We start from the raw sequence: 20,941 nt of genomic DNA on the forward strand, positions 1-20,941 counted from the left end.
AAAAAGATGTAGGAAAGTTAACCATAAGACCAAAGTGTGGAAATACTGGTTCAGTTTGCACACTACTCAAACATGCTGATTACGAAAACATTCAAGAGGCTTCTGCATTGAAAGAACATGGAAATCTGCCATATTGTGAGGGTGTGCGGAAAAGTAATTCCTCCAATTTTTATGTGTAAACTCTTAATGCTTTTGAAATAAAACAAATGTTATTAACATTAAACATCTTTATTCTTCATGTCTACATATCTGCAGCCCTCTGCCACTAGAGAGCTCCAAATCGTAGTGTGTAACATAACTGTCAGTGCGTGAAAACAGATGCTGTAATCAAGTTTTAAATTCAGGGAGTTCATTTGCACATGGAGCACCTTCTCCTTCAGCATGATGTCAGACCCCACACAAGTGCTGCAACATGTGCAACAATCTGATGCCTTGGGTTCAGTGTCATAAATCATCCGTCGTACAGTCTTGACTTGGCCCCATCCAATTTTCATCCACTTCCAAAACTTAAAAACAACTTTAGGACTTATCTTTGATAATGATGAAGTTGTGCAAGCAGAGGCAGGTTGTGACTTCGTCAACAAAGTCAGACATTGTACAGGGACAGTATCAACAAAGTGGTCTCTTGTTCGGAGAGATTTCAGAATTGCAGCCAGTCATCAACTTCACTCCACAATATTTCCAGTTGAAAAATGATGGAGTGAAGTTTGCGATAATTGACTGCAATCCCAAAATCTCTTCAAACATTTAATTCACCAGGAAAATTTTAAATTAACATCAAACTGGACTCTTATTGGGAGAAATGTGTTTGTCACCAGGGTAACTCTGGTGACAAATAAGTGCGTAGAAACGCAGAATAAAGAAGCAGAATGTCAGTAATGTTTGTTTTATTTAAAAAGCTTTAAGAGTTTTCACTTAAAAAATTCAGAGGCATTACATTTCAAAACTGGGTGTAAATAGTATTCTGAACCAACACGGCGTCTCATGTGTTGGACAAACTACAAAAAATCTCAAACAAAGAGGCAAAGAATATCTGTGACACAACTGACTGAAGCAGCCAAGAACTCAGCTCGAAGACCTGCCTGGAGTATAATAAAATAAGAATCCCACAAGGTCAGAACAACAGCTGCGGAGATGTGGGATTGTTATTATTTTGAAACTTGTCATTTGTCACTGTTAAAAGAATGCCAGATCAGAAAGCAGCAAGTAGATTGTTTAAACTGTGTGTTTAAGTAAACACTTTTGTGAAAAAAATGGTGATTTAACATTAAGGTTTTTGTTGGATTATTATTTGTGATTTCTGTAAAGGCCTCTTCAAATCACTTCATTCAACTTTTGATATTCAACCACTGTCCAAAAAGGGTGTCTGCAATTGGTTTGCAGAAATCTGTCACAGTGGTGCTTCCATCAGTGATGAAATCATAAAGATCAGCCAAAATCAGCTGTTCCAGAAAGTATTAATGCTTAATGCAAAACAATTGAAGAACAGTAGCATGTTACCCTCTGAGAGATAGAGTCTGCTGTGAGCATATTAATTGATTTTGTATGAACCTGTGGCTATGTTTTAAAGATCTATTCCCATTGGATTCTGCATAACATAAACGAATCTCGGAAAGAGGCTGTGTCACTGCGTGTAAGGAAATGCTAAGAAAATTCAAGTGAGGAAATGCAAAGTCTGAATAGAATTCTGTAACAGGAGATGAAACTTGGAGATATTTGTGTGAGCCAGAATAAAAGTAGCAGTCAAGATGCTCAACGATGAACTTAACAGAACAAATGTGGTTCATTTGCAAAGCACTTCCAAGAAAATGGCAACTCATTTCTCTGGCTACACTGGACGCTTTGTTATCATTGTTTTAGAAGATCAAAGAATAATTAATTCATGAGTCATCCTTGAAATCAGTAAAAACAGCCAAAACTCACATCATTTTTCAATGTGACAACACCAGCTGTCACACAGCCCACCAGACAAAACATCAAATTAACAACTTGTTCTCTTTATTTATTACCTAATGACTTCCTTTTATCTTACAACAAAACAAAAATTGTGTGGACACTGATTTTCAACAACTCAAGAAGTTGTTACTTCCAAAACTACTTTTCTGAGGTAGGGGAAGGTGTAGTACAGTAGCCAGGGAATAAAAAGTGGCTATTGCTTTAGTGCATCCCTGCTTTAATGTCATTTTATGGTCATTAACATAAATTAAGTTCAGGACAAGACCTGAATCTGATCTCTGTTGGGCTGTACACTTGATGTTCCCCCACTCTGCATTTCAGTTTACTCCCATGGTTAGTTTGGTAAATGTGACCCTCTGCTGGATAAGTTGTGTTATTATGAAGGTAAGTCTCCATGCATACAAGAGACCAGAATATTTAAGTATCCAAAGTGGAATTTTATGCCACACACTTCCACATTTTGTGGCACAGTCACAGAATATAACAGGGTAGTGTTTCTCGTTTACTTCTCCTGAACAGAAATAAAACCTAATGTTTCCAGAATGAGATTTTCACTCTGCAGCGCAGTGTGCGCTGATCTGAAACTTCCTGGTCGAGTCTCGGCCCGGCACACAGTTTTAAGCTGCCAGGAAGTTTCTAAACCTAATGTGTTGATCTAAGATAAATTGGTAGAAAATCAACACTGCTTAACAGCACTTAAAAACAAAGTGATTACCTACTTAATTCTGCATAACTCCCTGAAAAATTGTTTCAAGGGAAAAATCCTAGGCAAAAATGGAAAGATGGATCCACAACATCAATGATCAGTGTAGCAAAGTATAGCTACAGCAGAGGAAATGGCAGAAAGCTGAAAAGTAATGCAGCATCTATGGGACACCACAAATTGTTTATGATGAAGGCAATAATTTGTGGCAGAAATTGCTACTGAAGTATTTTTAAATGAATATGGTGTATTTCAGGCAACAAATCATTCATTTCATCATACTTTCCTACATTTCCAGGAAGAATGTTGATGTATGAACATGTCATGCACAGAGGTACAGCCTTTACATAATGTTTTAGGATTCATTTACACAATTTAATAACATACAACCTTACTCCAAAATCTTTTTGTGATATTTACAAATGCCATATGTATTTTCATACCCTGTTCGTGAGAGCTTTTGCTTTTTTCCTTAGCTCTTCTCCAAAACCAGCTGGAAGTGATCTCACTTTTTCTATTACAGTGATCCATTCGTCAAGTTCTTGTTTAAGGCTATCAGAATTATTTTGAATTGTCCTTAAGGCAGTCCAGGGTGGTGGTACAAAACCAGCCGAAAGGTGCTCCGTATTTGTTGATAAAATAAAACTTAGATTCTCCAGTTCATCAAGCAGTACACCAGTACATTTATCATCACATGCTGCAACAAACAAGGAAACAGTAAAAAAAATTAGCAAAAACAAGAAGGGATAGTAACAGTAGCAATATCCTTACTTCCACAACTGTACTTCACTAAGAGGGAAGGACTACCTTGTATCTGTTATAATTAAATGATAAAAAATTAAATAACTTTGCCTATGGTGGGCTACTACATATCATTAATTAGTGGAGAAAACACACTGAATGAAACAAAAGACTGTTTTGTGTTACAGATTAAGCAGTAATTTTATATTATTCTTTCTAATTGCAAATTAAATCAGACATTACAAATGAGCTCACTTCTCACTTACTAATTTATGTGTGGCTGTATGATTATTCAAGATTTCTCTCCCTCATACCACTATGCCAACTGTTTACATGACATTAGGTTCCAGGCAGTCCAGCCAAAATTCCAATTACCTGAATGGATAATATTCTGCTCTCACTCCTAATAGTGGATAGTGAAACAAATCCAGAACTGACAGTAAAAAGGAAACAGTAGTGTCCACCATCCCATCGTTAAGAAAACTCATCTGCACAAAATAAGTAACTATGTACCTACTCATTACTAGCCTAGGCCTGTCAGATGTCTATCTTATGACAGGGCCGGCCAAACGCTGCACAGTGTGCAGACGTGCGGAAATGCTGCACATGTGCAACAGCGACATCTGTTATTAGACATGTGTGCTGAATGAACGGCAGCGGCTCCACTTCCCTGTTTATGTGGTACAAGGAAGAGTGCAACATACCCAATCTCGTTTACCCCTGGTGACCGTAACCTTAACAGAGAAGTACTGAGAAATGGCAGGTACTAAGAAAAAGCAAAGGATGGGAGCTCTATGTTCTCAGTCATTTAAAAATGACTGGGAACTGCAATTCTTTTCTGTAGCTGTTGGCGAAAACTCACAGTGTTTGCTGTGCCGCCGAATAATAGGCAGCCAGCATAAGTTTTCAATTGAAAGACACTACAATACATATCACAAAGACGAGTTTAGTGTACTCAACAGTGAAGAACGGCAAGCAAAATTGAATGTCCTTAAAGAAATGGATGAGATACATCAACTCGATTTTACTGTACATCAAAGTAACTGATACTTCTTGAACTCTTAGTTTCTTGTGTTACATTTATGTCTATTTTACTGTACGCTGTACAATGTAGTGTTTTCAATTTTCCAGAATGACAACCACACTAAATCTTCACTGCGAGCAAGTTTTAAAATCACATTAAGAATTGCACAATCTGGGAAACCCTTTTCTGAAGGGGAGTTTGTGAAAGGGTGTCAGATTGATGCTGCAGGACTTGTGTGTCCCACGAACATTAGCAGGTTTCAAGAAATCAGTCTATACAAACAAACAGTGACAAGACGTATCAGTGCTACGGCCAGCGATGTGCACAGGCAGCTAATAAATAAGGCTAAAGACTTTGTTGCTTTCTCTGCTGCACTCGATGAAGCAACAGATCTTACAGATACAGCCCAAGTTGTGATATACATACGTGGTGTTGATAACACACTTTGTGTAACAGAGGACGTTTTGGACTTAGTACCTTTGAAAGGCACTACTACAGGTGCGGACTTACTCCAGGCTGTCGAGCAAGCGATTGATGGAGTCGGTATGGAGTCGGTTAGTCCCAGTGACCACAGATGGAGCACCATCAATGCAAGGCCATCAGAGAGGACTCACAGCATGGATGCACAAAAAGCTGGGGCGCACAGACAAGACGTTGAATGGAATTCACTGCATTCTGCATCGAGAGGCGCTTTGTGCAAGATCAGTAACGTTAGCAAACGTCACGCACATTGTTGTGTGTATTGTAAACTATCTGAAGACACATGGGCTTACGCATCACCAGTTTCGGCGGTTCTTGGAGGCATTAGGAGCGGAGCACGGTGACATACCTTACTATACCAAAGTATGCTGGCTCAGTTGAGGTAAAATGTTGAAAATATTTTTTGATTTGCATTTGCGTCATAGTAACATTCTTACATGAGAAGGGAAAAAGTGAACCTATAATGGAAGACCCTTGTTGAATGTCAGACCTTGCATTTCTCGTGGACATTACGTTTCACATGAACAGCCTGAACATCAGTTTGCAAGGTGAAAATAATTTAATTTCTGACATGCTGGAAAAAGTAAATGCCTTTGAAAGGAAGCTTGCACTTTGGGAGAGCCAGCTATTGACAGAAAACACTGCACATTTCCCAACTCTTGGACTGGTCCACGAAAGTGCTAGATTTCAAGAATACGTGTCAATAATTGTAAATATCTAGGAACAATTTCGAGCACAATTTGCAGATGTTACGAGTTTGTCTCCTGTCATATGCCTCTTTGCTCGGCCATTCTTGTCATCAGTTGAAGATGCTCCAAATGATCTACAGATGGAACTGATCGACCTACAGTGCAATACAAGACTGAAAGACAAGTTCCTTGCAGTGCAAAGTACAAAAGAATTCTACAAAAATTTTTCACAACAAGAATTTCCACGCCTGCACCGAGAAGCCGCGAGAGTTATGTCCCTGTTCGGGTCCACATATGTTTGTGAAAGATTTTTCTCCGTGATGAAAATGAATAAATCAAGGTTTCGATCAGGCATAAGTGATGAAAATCTTTGCAACTGCTTGCGTTTGTCAATGAGCCGTGCATTTGTGCCCAATCTATTCCTTTCATAATTAAAAATCATTGTTTACTAACTGTGCATTATTGCCTCATTCTGCTCCATGTTACATTATTATCAGGAAAATCGGTCATTAAATCGATTGTTCCAATGTATACTTACATTTACGTTTTTTTTTTTTTTTTTTTTTTTTTTCCTTCTTTTTTTTTTTTCCCCATAACATTCATCTAATTGTCGGTTATTATGCAGATTTCAGACGGAACTGATGAAAGATATAGCAATAATGGTATTGAAATAACAGGTAATCATAGAGAGGTCTGCGGTTATCGTTCTGTTCAGATGTCAGTGAGAGAGAAATTATGTGTGTGTAACTGAAGGCACTGAGAATTAGTTATAGGAAACCTTGCATTAGTTTAATGTTATCTGAAATCATGAATAAGGTTTGCTGGAAGTCGCTAAGTGCTCTCTTTCTTAAATACTAGATCAAAAACATTATGTGTATTTACGTGCTATCAGTCAAGCTGCCTTAATAAAAACCCACAGTTGTTAACCGTATTACTTGTCTTACTGGGTTAAACTGTTAACATAAAAGTAGACGTCTCAATGAGTAGAATGTGACAGTATTTTAAATGTTTAATATGCGAAATACCTTCCCATGGTTGGCTTTGCAAGCTGTGGAAAGAGCACTAGAATGCGCCAGTACAGAGTATCCCAGCAAGTGGATAAAGCGACATCTGTGCATAGAAACATGCACTACATGAACGCTGACGGCTGCGGCGTGCACGCTGTGACACGGATGTTGCACATGTGCAGGAGCATCACACGCGTGTAGAATTTCTGGCTGGTCCTGTCTTATGACGCCGCCTAGCAGACACATACGGCTTGTGTGACACTATAGAGAAATGGACACTGTTTTCTGAAGAACCTAAGTTCATAGGGCAAAAACAGAGACCAGTAATCTGGAGATTATTCCCGCTGTATGAGAAGCTGGACTTTGGCTCTCACTGCTAATTCATGAAGATAGCATCATGGGTTCCAGAAATGGGTCCTCTACATTTTAAGTGGTGGAAAATTAAAATTCTAGAAAAGTGTGTTCAAAAAGAGTGAGGTAACATAACTTTTTTTGCAAATAAACATTCCAAAATCAGAGTATTCTGAACACACATGGAGGCTTGCTAAGTTTTTTCCTTCTGATTCTCTGTTCTCTACTGGATCAGGGATGTGGGTAAATCACAGTGATACAAAAAGTAACGAAACATCTCTTTGGTACCACCAGAAGATGATGTAATAATAATTTACTTCCAGACAACTAGTTTTGGTCAAGTGATGATCTTCCAGTCACTAAATCATGCTTAAAGGAGGTCCCTTGCTGTCAAATATACAACTCTTTTTCTAGTTGTACCATCTATCAGATACACATGACATGCGAGAAATGCTACGGTTAAGAAACACATATCTGATGTCAAGGAATCTTCCTTTCACTTGTAATGTTAATTCATGGCTTGAAGACAGCCAGTGGTTCCATAACACTGTTCTTTATATATATCTACAGAAACATTTTTGACTAAAAGTACCAGGAAAGAGGAAAGGAGAGGGAAAGACGAAAGGATGTGGGTTTTAAGGGAGAGAGTAAGGAATCATTCCAATCCCGGGAGCGGAAAGACCTACCTTAGGAGGAAAAAAGGACAGGTATACACTCGCACACACACACACACATATCCATCCACACATGTATGGTATAGGTATATAATTCAAGCTTTCGCAACACACGGTTGCTTCATCAGGAAAGAGGAAAGGAGAGGGAAAGACGAAAGGATGTGGGTTTTAAGGGAAAGGGTAAGGAGTCATTCCAATCCCGGGAGTGGAAATACCTACCTTAGGAGGAAAAAAGGACAAGTATACACTCGCACACACACACACACACACACACACACACACACACACACACACACACACACACATATCCATCCGCACATGTATGGTATCCATCCGCACATGTATGGTATAGGTATACGTGCGGATTGATATGTGTGAGTGTGCGAGTGTATACCTGTCCTTTTTTCCTCCTAAGGTAAGTCTTTCTGTTCCCGGGATTGGAATGACTCCTTACCCTCTCCCTTAAAACCCACATCCTTTCGTCTTTCCCTCTTTCCTGATGAAGCAACCGTGGGTTGCGAAAGCTTGAATTTTGTGTGCGTGTTTGTGTGTCTATCAAAATACCAACGCTTTCGTTTGGTAAGTTACATCATCTTTGTTTTTAGATATATTTTTCCCACGTGGAATGTTTCCCTCTATTATATTCATATATATATATATATATATATATATATATATATATATATATATATATATATATATATATATATATATATATATAAAAAAAGAAAGATGATGAAACTTACCAAACAAAAGCGCTGGCAGGTCGATAGACACACAAACAAACACAAACATACACACAAAATTCTAGCTTTCGCAACCAATGGTTGCCTCGTCAGGAAAGAGGGAAGGAGAAGGAAAGACAAAAGGATATGGGTTTTAGGGAGAGGGTAAGGAGTCATTCCAATCCCGGGAGCGGAAAGACTTACCTTAGGGGGAAAAAAGGACAGGTATACACTCGCACACACACACACATATCCATCCACACATACACAGCGCTTTTGTTTGGTAAGTTTCATCATCTTTCTTTTTAGATATATTTTTCCCACGTGGAATGTTTCCCTCTATTATATATATATATATATATATATATATACCGCCACTCATACCTCACCTGTCTTTCAACAACTTCTTTGCCTCTACACTTCTGCCTCGACTGACATCTCTGCCCAAACTCTTTGTCTTTAAATATGTCTGCTTGTGTCTGTATGTGTGGATGGATATGTGCGTGTGTGCGAGTGTATACCTGTCCTTTTTTCCCCCTAAGGTAAGTCTTTCCGCTCCCGGGATTGGAATGACTCCTTACCCTCTCCTTTAAAACCCACTTCCTTTCGTCTTCCCCTCTCCTTCCCTCTTTCCTGATGAGGCAACAATTTGTTGCGAAAGCTTGAATTTTGTGTGTATGTTTGTGTTTGTTTGTGTGTCTATCGACCTGCCAGCGTTTTTGTTCGGTAAGTCACCTCATCTTTGTATTTATAATAATTTTTCCCACGTGGAATGTTTCCTTCCATTATATATATATATATATATATATATATATATATATATATATATAGAGAGAGAGAGAGAGAGAGAGAGAGAGAGAGAGAGAGATTCTACTTTTTTGGGAGGGGTGGGGGTGTGGTTGCTCACAAATATGTGGTTTTAATACTTACACATGCAGCCACGTTGGGTCAGAATGTTGCGCCTTTCCTGACACAAACTGCAGTCCCTGCCAGTTATATCAGTACGACAGTTACACTGACCTGTCTCTTCGTCACATTCATCACTTACACTTCCATATTTATTACAATTACAAGGAACACATGAACCACCCTTTGTCAGTGGGAACCCATACCAACCATAGCTGCATCTGTAATCAGGAAAATACTTAAGATATAAATGAGTATTTTTCTAAAGCACATATTTCCTATGAATAAATTATGGTCCCCAATAATTATTTTGTTTCACTGATGAAAAGAACACAAATGCACACAGGATGAAGCACTTTTATATTATTTTCTTTCTACATAGAACATACAGCAATTTAGTGCAAGAATATCTATTAATACTATACTTGTTTGAGCTATCTAATTCATGTGAGTCAATGTAAAACAGACATTGTCAAGTTCTTTACACCTGCTCACTCACCCCTTTGACCCACCTGAAATAATCATGAGTTTCTTTTCATGCCCCTCACACCCCCTTCTCCTTCCCTTTTATTGACTCATTAATTCTCTTATATTTGATTTCATGATAATGAGTTCTTTGAATGATAATATCTTTTTCCAAATACAGATGAGTAACTTTACTTCTATACTGACCACTATCGAGCAGATCATTTTAGTACATTTGTACATCATGGCCGAACACAGGGTCACCATGATTAATGCATCAGAAAGAAAACGTTGTCTTAAAATTGTAGAGTGGTGTGCCCAACTAAATCACAATGAAATAATTCCAGTTGACTCTCTGTTCTTCAAATTTTAATCAAAATCAATGGCTTTTCAGTACTGTAGATCACAAATTTATTTCAAAATAAAAGCATGCTTTGTTTTAAAAAGTTAAGCACAAATGTGTTGTTTAAAACTATTGCCTTATTGATTTTCATTATTCTTTTTAATTTGAATTATTTTCAAACCGCTTTGTGATTAAGTACTGCATCCCTAGCCAATTGGTTAGCATGGCTGCCTTCAGAGCAGACCTGGCTCTGATTCCCGGCACCTCGTCACATTTTTTTCTGAGGTAGAATGGTCTGGAATTGGATTCACTTAGCCTCATGAGGACAAATGAAGAGCTGCTTTAATAAAAGAGCAATGGCACCATCAGGATTCAACTACTAGCAATAACGGCTGGCAGGATTAGTGACATAACTATCACATTTCCCACAACATAGATCGCTTCTCCTGCTGCTTTGTAGGCAGCAGTCGGCCAGTCGAACAGGCCTAAAGCCTAATCCCTGAGTGGTGGTCACATTTTACACTTTTATGATTAAGAGTTCAAGTAAAAACAGTACCACAAATATTTCATCAATATCGATTCTTAGGTAATGAGAATATATGTCAGAATGAATATCTGTTGCTTCATCCATTTCGATGGAAATACAATAGCTGCACAACTCCTAAATTAGCTATTGATACCAATATTTCACGGGCACTGAAATTTTTATACAAGCTGCATATTAGAGAATGGAATACTATTTAACTGTTGAAGAGAGGATTCAACAAATCATGTCAGTAACTGTAAACACAACATATGTTTCTCCAGTTTCATAAGTTTTTTGCATTTAGCAGTGCTGTAAGAAGTCTGGCAAAAGTATAACAGTACCTTTATTCATGTTTGTTATTAGCAAGCCATGTGAACCTCAAGTTAGCAAAATTACTAATACCACTATACAGAAAAATCACAACTGAACCGAAAATGTAAAAGAATGCAAACTCAGCTGAAGGTATGTGTGACCATGCAAACCCAGTCAGCAGCAAACTGTTGTCAAGTCATTGTTGTTCTGTTATTGTTTGATCAGTACTGTGAGTATTTAAATGCAGGAAAAGAATTGAAATACGCATTTTTGATACTGGAATGCAATTTGACAAACACTATTCTCAAAGCCACAGACTCTCACTACATTTTATTTGTTTGAGGACTTTGATACAATATCACTTTTATTTGCATATCTAACATGAAATAGTTTACTTAGTCAGTATAGACTGTATTACAAACATCATATGCAGATCACAATCAGGAGCCAAATGATTTTTACTTCAGAATTAATTATGTTTACAATATTATCAAAGAGTAAATGTAGCAAAATTGTTCAGATCAGTTATCTAATACATCATGGCATTTTTTTTTTATATCAAGCCCATACACCACTATGTCGGCTATAACTAAAGTTCATATTCTTCTTTTAGCCTCTGATTGAGTAAACAAAGGCTGAAAAGTAAAATAAAAAATTTTACAAGATGACTATCATGTTCCCCTATGACAATATTCCTAATCTGTGTATTAAGTCTGCATAAACAAAAAAATTCACTTGAGAAAACTGCGAAATTATAAGAAGATATCAATTTTCTTATTTTTATACATATCTGTTGGTAGTATTTGGAATCTCACTTCCCTAAGAATTTTTTACATACATTTTATAATGTCATGAAAAAGAAATGAAATTCTAAATCCTACAAATGACTTCTGTGACTTCCTTCTTCTGTCAGGTGCGTCCAGAGTTTTTACACTTGAAGGATCTCTGATGTGTAAGGTTTCGCTTCTTTCTTAATTACACAATCATCCCCAACAAAAATTTATTTCTTACACAAAAACTTTTGATTTGTTTTACCTTTCGCATCTTTTGCCAGTGTATCCTGGGCGACAATGGCAGTGAACATGTCCTGGTGTTACTTTGCATCTGACTGCAAAATTGCCTCCTGGTACTGGGTGTGGGCAAGGGCATGGCAGACATGAACCCCTCTCTGGATCTCCATAAAAGCCTTCTGCACACCGATCACAGTGTTGACCACTGGTATTTTCGCTGCAGTTCTACCTCACAATTAAAAACATTAATTATTAATATGAGTTATGTATCTATCTAAAATAAAAGAATAAACAGTCACTATACATAAATTGTGTTGGGGAAGGAGGTCAGGGCTGTTCCACCTATGGTAATATTACAATGTCTTGCAGATGATAGAAGAAGACACTGAAAATGGCAAAATAAAGACCTCTGTTTAAGAAAGAATTATGGATAGATAAATTATTACAAGGGTGGAACTTTAATAGTAGCAACATTGCTGTGGAGACACAACACAATGGTATTAAATAACATGGCTTATACAAAATTGCCCTGCAACAACAATTCCATGGAGATCACACTCTAAATTTGCTTTTTGGTTTTACCTGATTTTTACATATTATTTTGGTTTTGTGGTGACAAATTTAAAACTGTGTTAAGCCGTTTTTCATCTGTCCACTCTTTCATGGGTGTGGGATGCACAGTGGCCAGAACAGTGAAGGTGGTGAACCACCAACCACTCTATCGTTTGTCTGTAGCACTATGAAGAGTGTCCAACACTATTTATAGTGCTTTTCAGTTCCTGAATACTAAAGAAGACAGTATGGATTAATCCACTGCTGAAGTCAAATTAGCCACCAACCAAGAGATGCCTGTCACCAAACTACCTATGAAACAGCAACAGTGGAAGGACCTACAACTACTCAATAAGGCCAATATACTTCCCTGTGTGACAGACGGCCCTGGACAGTTGCACAAGCTGCAAGCACAGCAATGGTTACATCCATCACTGAAAATCAACATCACTAGCTAAAGGTAGAAGACACTGATGAAAATTTCTATGAACAATATAATATTGGCCCTTACACTGTATTCACTGAAGGTGTGCACGAAGAGAGATGCAATGGGAGATTACACCCAAAGGCTATAAGTCAACTGATATATATGATGGATCTACAGATCTCTAAAGTGTTAGGCAAAATCTGCCCACAATCATGACAAAATCAAATTAAAGACCACAGCAGTTACTAATTATATGGTTCAAAATCATGTTTTCATACATGAGGGTCTTTTAAGCACATATACATACTTTCTTTACCAAATACAGGGAATAATAGGAGACCTAATGGCTGAATAGTCAGAAAAATAAATAATGGCTGTCATCCAATGTCAATATTCATGAAAATAATCAATTTTTGAAAACACAATATAATTGGATGGATATAAAAAATCTACTCGGCACGCTGTGGTAGGAGAAAACATATGAAAGTTATAAAAATACACAAGCTTTTGGAGCCAGTGGCTCCTTCCTGCGACAGAAGGGTTGAAGAGGAACGAAGAGGGATCAAGAGAAAGGTCTGGCAAAGTTTAGGAAATGGAGAGTGTTACAGGAAAGTCACCCAAAACCCCAGGTGCAGGGAGACTAGCTGGACACTTTCACAACTTTCATGTGTGTCTTCTCTGAAAACATTGCGGTCCGAGCTGCTGGAGACGGCGGTCATGTGTGTGTGAAGTGTGGTTGCTTGTATGAATGATTGCGTGTGTTTCCTTTTCTGAAGAAGGCTTTGGTCAAAAGCTAAATGTGTAACAGTCTTTTTGTTGTGCCTGTATGCAATTCAAAGTGTTATCTTTAAGTAGAAATCTATTTTTTTTTCATTATATGAACAAGTTTTTATCATATTACACTCCGATTAATCAAACAATGAAAAATCCAGGATGGAGTGTAACAATAGTATGAAAAGGAAAGTTGCCACTCACCAAACAGCAGAATGCTGAGTCGCAGATACATGCGCCTATCTGCAACTCAGCATTTCCGCTATATGATGAGTGGCAACTTTCCTTTTCATAGTATTGTTACACTCTGAATAAAATTACTTTGTGATAGACAGATGGCAGTGGAGGGGAGCAGAGTTGCTGGCTCATACACAATATGCCACGTGCTCATGAGATGGTGAGCTGCAAACACACACACACACACACACACACACACACACACACAAAAGACACACATCACCTTACTGGCTGTTGCCAATATTTTTGTAGGTAGACCCACTGCTGCTGCACAGATGTGGTGCATAAGATACAGTAATCACACATTCCAGGTGAATAACAGCAATAAAATTGGTATCCAGTCACACAGATGTAGCAAAGTAACAAATTACCTAAAAAAAGCACAGAAAATTGTGGGGAATGAACACAACTGAATTTAGCTAACAATTATACCACTAAAAGACGTATACTATTATATCTTTGCTGTTGTCTCTGTAGCCACCAGAAACGTCAGAATGTAATAAAATAATAATTTGTTCAATGTTATTGATCACTATTCATTACAACTTCCTTCAAGTGTCTTACAACATTATGCCAATCTGATGACGAAGTTTGGTTTATAGCATTCTTTGTGAGTCTTTCCATTTGTGTCAGAGTACATTTTTTGTTGTTCCTTAGAACATCATCCTTACCTTGAGCCCATAAGAGTTCCATGAAGTTGAACTGGCTGTGACATTGTGGCAAAGTGAGGTCCCTAAGGCCATATTTTTTGCCATTTCATATACAACATATTCAGTACCTTTGTGTGGCATTATTTTATCTCCTGATCCTTTTGTAGACTGATTACAAAAATTCACATACACTAATCATTTCTATTTCTTACATGCTAACTTTATCTGTTGTAACACAATATCCAGGCAACAAAATGTTTTTTTGTTGTCATGATCAGACTCTTTTGCTATCCTGTATTTATTCTTCACAATAATGCTCATCGCAGAAACAGATCACTGGCAGCATTTTCAATGGAGTCTGCTACTACTGTTGGAAATATAACTGTTAATCTTAAGTAAACACTCTCTCTCTCTCTCTCTCTCTCTCTCTCTCTCTCTCTCTCTCTCTCTCTCTCTGTGTGTGTGTGTGTGTGTGTGTGTGTGTGTGTGTGTGTGTGTGTGTGCGCGCGCGCGCGTGTGTGTGAGGTGTGCTTGTTGTGTGAATGTGTGTGTGTTTTTCTTTCTGATGAAGGCTTTGGCTGAAAGATTAATGTAAAACAGTCTTTCTATTGCGCCTGTCTGCAACTCGACATATCCTAATGGTGAGTAGTAATCTAGCCTTTACATAATTGTATGAATGAAATCAGTTATGCCACGAGATTCCTAGGACTAGCAAGGCTTAGGGAACAAATGAAAAGAATCCATAAATTCAGATGTGGGTGCAGGAAGAAGCAGCTTTTGATTTTCAGGATATGATGTCATAAAACTGCAACATGTCTACATAGGACATTGCCTCATGGCTTACAACAAAATAATATTTGAATATGTATTATCAATACTAGAGTGTACTTACTAGTACCAAACATAGAATACAAACAAAAAGGTTAATATTCCATATTTGACTTAGTGAAGGAAGTTGACTACTATCTAACAAAAACCCATTTAACAGCTAAAAAATGTGTTCATGGAGTACTTTCTTCCACCTAAAAAAATACTGACATAATTTTTTCCCCATGATGCAGAAAAAAAGAGAGACTTTGCCAATTTCAAGATCTCACGTTCCGTTCTCTCTTCCTTTCCATACAGTATTCCTTCATCCCTTTAATATGTTTCAGCTCATTTGAATCTTATTTCTTTTCCTTCCTACCTTGAAGGCTTCCATCTGTCATGATTTTCTTCTAAAACTGTCACTGTTTAGGATTCTTCATAAGCCTTTTTTGACCTCTAGAATCCAGTTTATAGTTGACTGTTGACTTCTTTTACCAAAGACCTCTTGAATCCAGCTTGTTGCTGACTTCTTTTAGCAAACATACCTGAGGACCTGATTAGTTAACCTGTTGTCATCTATTCTGTATAAATGTCTTAAGAGTATTAGTCTCCACTTTGTTATTGTCTCCATTATATATTTTGGGCCATTAAGGTTGCAGCACTGTGAAGGCAGCATGCAACAAGTATCACAGTGACATAAAGTGTACTAGATGCTTGGATATGCAAATGATTAGCATTTCAAAAGAACCACACAAAGTAGGTACGAGCAACAGAACATAAGAAAAGATTACACAATGGGTTTTCATCCAGAAATAGCATTTGAATGCTGTTTTGTTTGTAAGTTCATGTTATACCTCGTGTACGAAGGAGAACTCCTAGCATGTGTCAAAATATGATAAACACAGGAAAGTGATCTATCAAGATTGTTGTTTATCATACCACAATATTGCTGCTCGTGGTGGTCAGTATCTCACGAGTGTCATGCAAATATTTTATCAATGGGTTCAGGAGGGTCACAGTCAATACCACGCAGGATCTCAGCAGCCCCACCATAAAACCATGTGACAGCCACATAATAGGCTTGCCCTTAGTAAGGCAAAAATATGTGTGGTCAGTACAATTACATCTTTAACACCAATGACTGTCAGCATGATGACCACTGTTATGACTTCCCTTGATATGGTAGCAGAAAAAGTAGTAGTGACAGTAGTGGACCCACGACAACACTGGACACAGGGGCAGCATCTAGTCATCTCTTCAAATGAATCTCAGTACTGCATATAGCGTCACAATGATTGAATCAATTTGTGTACACTCCAAGGAGAACAAATAATGCCAGATTGGCATTGCAGTCCAAGTTGCTGGAGATGACAATCGTGTGTGTGAGGTGTGCTTGCCTGTGTGAATGAGTGTGTGTGTGTTTTCTTTTCTGAAGAAAGTGTTGGCCAAAAGCTAATGTGTAACTGTCTTTTCGCTGTGCTTGTCTGCTTTTTTGTCTTTATGGTGAGTAGCAACCTATCTTTTTCTTATATTGCTTTAAACATCGTCAGATTGCATTTCACACTGCCACAGGCCCAGAATCTGGCCTGGGTTGTGTTAAGGTTTTGGGGATATATTTAGATGATAAATTATCTTGGGGTCAACACTTACAATATATTAGTGGCAAGCTGTCAAGATTAATTTATTTGCTAAGGTGACATATCGATTGAGCACCTGAAATATATGTTAGAACATACTATTTTTTATTTTTCCAAAGCATAACATTATATGGTATTACCTTATGGGGTAACTCAAGTTGTGTGCATGACATCTTAATACTGCAGAAGAAAGCTATTAGGGTTATTACTCTCTTCATATAAGGCATGCTGTTAACCTTTGTTTTGTGAACAAAAAATCTCAACAGAAATAAACTTATATATACTATGTTTTAATTTATACAAGGAAGTTACCAGCAGCGAAACACAGATAAAATATACATTGCTACAATACAAGAAACAATAGATGCATTTATACTCCATACCACAGATTGTGAAAAATCACTTAACAGCTATGAACTCATGGGACACAGATTATTTAATAAGCTTTCACAAACAGTAATAGTTTTATCAGAACAAGCAATGAAACAAATTGTGCCTGACTGGTTAGTTGATCATCCAATCTGTGATATAAAGGAATTTACCAAATGTAACATAAAACTGTAATGTTAATAACTAGCATGTTGTTTCTTTTAAATTATCATCTGTATTATATTATGTGAGTGATGCTGTGTGTTGCTGTGAAGGCTGAATGACAAAAAATTATTATTATTATCATTATTTTATTATTATTGTGTGCACAGCAAAATCAACTCTGGTTTGCACAGCTGGTAATCTGGACAGAAACTATTAGATTTCTCATACGGTAAGGTCAGTGGCTGTGGCATACCTTCAAGGTCTTCATGGCATTATGTTTCATCAAATAATGCATGACCACATTACCCATGCCATCCTGACCTACCTAAATATAGACAGTGCTTGACTGCTGTCCTAGCTAGCACTTTCTCCAGATCTCTTGTCCACTGAAGACTTCTGGTCTTGGGCTGCTGAGAGACTGGCATAAATCCACTCCTTTCTGGTGTTGCAATTGTAATGATAAGCAGCACATTTTCTACATTCTGATATATTTCAGCACTATTTCTAAATTGATAGGAGTGTGTGTTTTCCTTTTCCCATCATATTCTTTACAAGTCTTCTCTCCAATGTTTCTGATTTATTCAAGTTGTAATTCAATTAGGCATTCACTGGCATATAGGTATTCTGGTTTCACCATTCTATAGTAGAACTTTATTTTATGGTTCTTAGGTAACCAATTTTTTCTTATGAACATTCTTCATTATATCATAAGTTCTCTCCATCTTGTGGATCATTTCCTCTATAGAAAATTTCTCTCATCAATTTTTTGGGCTAATTTCTCCCAAAGATTGGAATATTTTTACTTTATAACTTTCTTTCTACTGAGATTCTTAAAATTTTAAGTTAAGGATTTATCCTCTAATTATTTATGTCAGACACAACTGTCTACTTTATGAAAAGACATTTACTTTTTTCTTACTCAAATGAATGCAATAGTATAATATAGATGCAATAAAAAGAGAAATCAATTGTCACTGAGAACAATCTCAAGTTTAGAAAAAGTTTTGAGGTAACTGTATAAAATGGGAAGTTCACTTGAGAGAACCTCAAACCTTTAAAGAAAATTTGATGAAGATCTCATATACACATTAGCATACTACAAAATAGATAAAAGTCATCAAGAAAAATTCAAGGTTTGTAAAACATACTTCAATAGCTATCTACGATCAGGAAATGTGAGACATGAAAGAACTTATTAAAAAATATGTGGATGTGCTGAAAAGCAATGCCTCCAAATTTTTCATGTGAAGTTTCTTAAAGCTTTTTAAATAAAATAAATGTTAATAATATTCTACATCTTTATTCTTCATGTCTACATATTTGTTTTTCAACATAGTCAACCTTGTGACGAACATATTTCTCCCAACAAGAGATGAGTTTGCAGATACCACCACTATAGAATGTTAGACTTTGTTGACAGGTCTACAAGCTCATGCCTGCTTGCACCACTTCACCATTATCAAAATAAAGTTCTCCAAAGTGTTCTCTCAGTTTTGGAAACAGTTGGAAGTCAGTTGGGGCCAAATCGAGACTGCATGGAGGATGATCGGTGGCAGTGTACCCGAGGCACCTGACTGCGGCAGACGCCACACAGCGCTCGTGTGTGGCCTGGCATTGTCGTGCTGGAGAAGAGGGTGCTCCATGTGAGGATGAACTCTCCAAAATAGAAACTTGATTACAGTACACTGTTTCTCACGTACCAACATAGTTACATTGGGCACCACTATGTTACATACTACAATTCAGAGCCCTCTAGTAGCAGAAGGCTAGAAATATGTAGACATGACAAAAATGTAGAATGTAAATAACATTTGCATTATTTAAAAAGCTTTAAAAGTTTTCACATAACAAATATGAAGGCATTACTTTTCAGCACATATTTGTATAAATAACATGACTGATCTTTCTTACATATAATTTTCTCTATTTAATAGGATTAACCCATTACTGGCCATTGTCCCTTTTTTGGGACGCGTATATTTTACTCATTTCTACGTAAGCAATGGAGCTTTTAGCCTTTATTGTTGCACCTGTAGGTTCAACTAACTGCTATAATGCCTGTAAATGTAAAATAAATAACTTTTTTCTAAGTACTTCATGTCAGGAAAATTATAAACTTGCCGATTTTTTGTTCTCGCACTTGGCAGCACTGTATGTCTGCTGGTAGTTCCTGGATGACAATGAGCTGTGATTTAGTTGTCTGGGCGTGTTTATTATGAAAATATGGATGTCCGTGTAAGATTAAGTATACTTCAGATTTCTTCAATTAAGTGCAATATCGATATATTTTATGCATCCCAATAATGGGACAATGGCATGTTACACTATCATTTATTGTTTATGTGCCATATTCTTGTATACACGTATTATACACAGAAGAATTGCACTTTACGTTCTTTATATCTGCTTTTTTCATATTCTATTCGAATTTTACAATTCCAACAGGATAAAAACATGCCACGTGGACTTACACTTGAAGAAATTCTAGCAGAACTAGAGAACCATCAACAGAGTGACGATGAAGATGATGACGTAGAATTGGCGATTATTCCACCCGATGCAGATGTAATAACAGATGAAGACATTGACGAAAATGTACTGAACAATGAGTCTGTTGTACAAGATGTAGCCAGTACTTTAGAGCTCACAACCAGCCAAGATGAAGCTAATGCTACAGTTGTACCTCCAGAAGCCAAAAGAAGGAAAGTGTTAGGAGATGGAGCAGAAAGTGGTACATTATCTACAAAAAAATATAAATGTAAATGGTATAAATGACAACCAACGTACACAAACACTAGTGAACCAGGGAAGAGCAACAAACATTATGTTGTGGAATGTCTAGCAAATAAGACAGTGCTCCAGGTGTTTGATGATTTTTTTTCTGATAAACTAATGGATACTATTATTGAACAAAGCGAAATCTATGTTTGCCAACATAACAAAATAAATTTTCTGCTAACCAAAGAAGAACTAAAATCATTTATTGGCATACTACTTCTGAGTGGTTATCATAAGCTTCCTCATGAGAATATGTACTGGGAACAGGCTCCTGATGTTGGTGTTCCTTTAGTCTTCAACTCCATGTCAAGAGATAGGTTTCGGGAATAAAGAGATTAATTCATCTCAATGACTACTCCAAAATAGACAGAAACAACAAGATGTACAAACTGAGGTTGTACTTTGAAATGCTAAAAAAGGAATTTGGTAAATTTGGCGTATTTCATTCAGAACTCTCAATTGATGAAATGATGGTACATTATTATGGCAAATATTCAGCTAACCAATCATAAGCTTTTCTTTGACAAGTTTTTCCACCAGTGTTGACACACTGATCAGACTAGGAAAAAGTAAAATGAAAGCTACAGGAATAATAAGAGAGATCCAAACTAATGCATGTCCTTTGACTCGAAAAGA

General features: G+C 37.1%; 1 protein-coding gene across 1 annotated transcript in view; it reads right to left on the reverse strand.

Annotated features, from left to right (window-relative positions):
* The window catches only part of LOC124799214 (laminin subunit alpha-1), a 216,601-nt gene that overhangs the window by 164,386 nt on the left and 31,274 nt on the right, over nucleotides 1–20,941 (reverse strand). Inside the window, exons 10-12 of the mRNA XM_047262749.1 lie at nucleotides 11,938–12,137; nucleotides 9,281–9,477; nucleotides 3,103–3,356 (exon numbers count right to left, since the gene is read on the reverse strand). Of these exons, the coding sequence (XP_047118705.1) occupies nucleotides 3,103–3,356; nucleotides 9,281–9,477; nucleotides 11,938–12,137 (651 nt within the window). The remainder of the gene's footprint in view (nucleotides 1–3,102; nucleotides 3,357–9,280; nucleotides 9,478–11,937; nucleotides 12,138–20,941) is intronic.

The sequence above is a fragment of the Schistocerca piceifrons genome, chromosome 5 (assembly GCF_021461385.2).
Source record: "Schistocerca piceifrons isolate TAMUIC-IGC-003096 chromosome 5, iqSchPice1.1, whole genome shotgun sequence".
NCBI lineage: Eukaryota > Metazoa > Arthropoda > Insecta > Orthoptera > Acrididae > Schistocerca > Schistocerca piceifrons.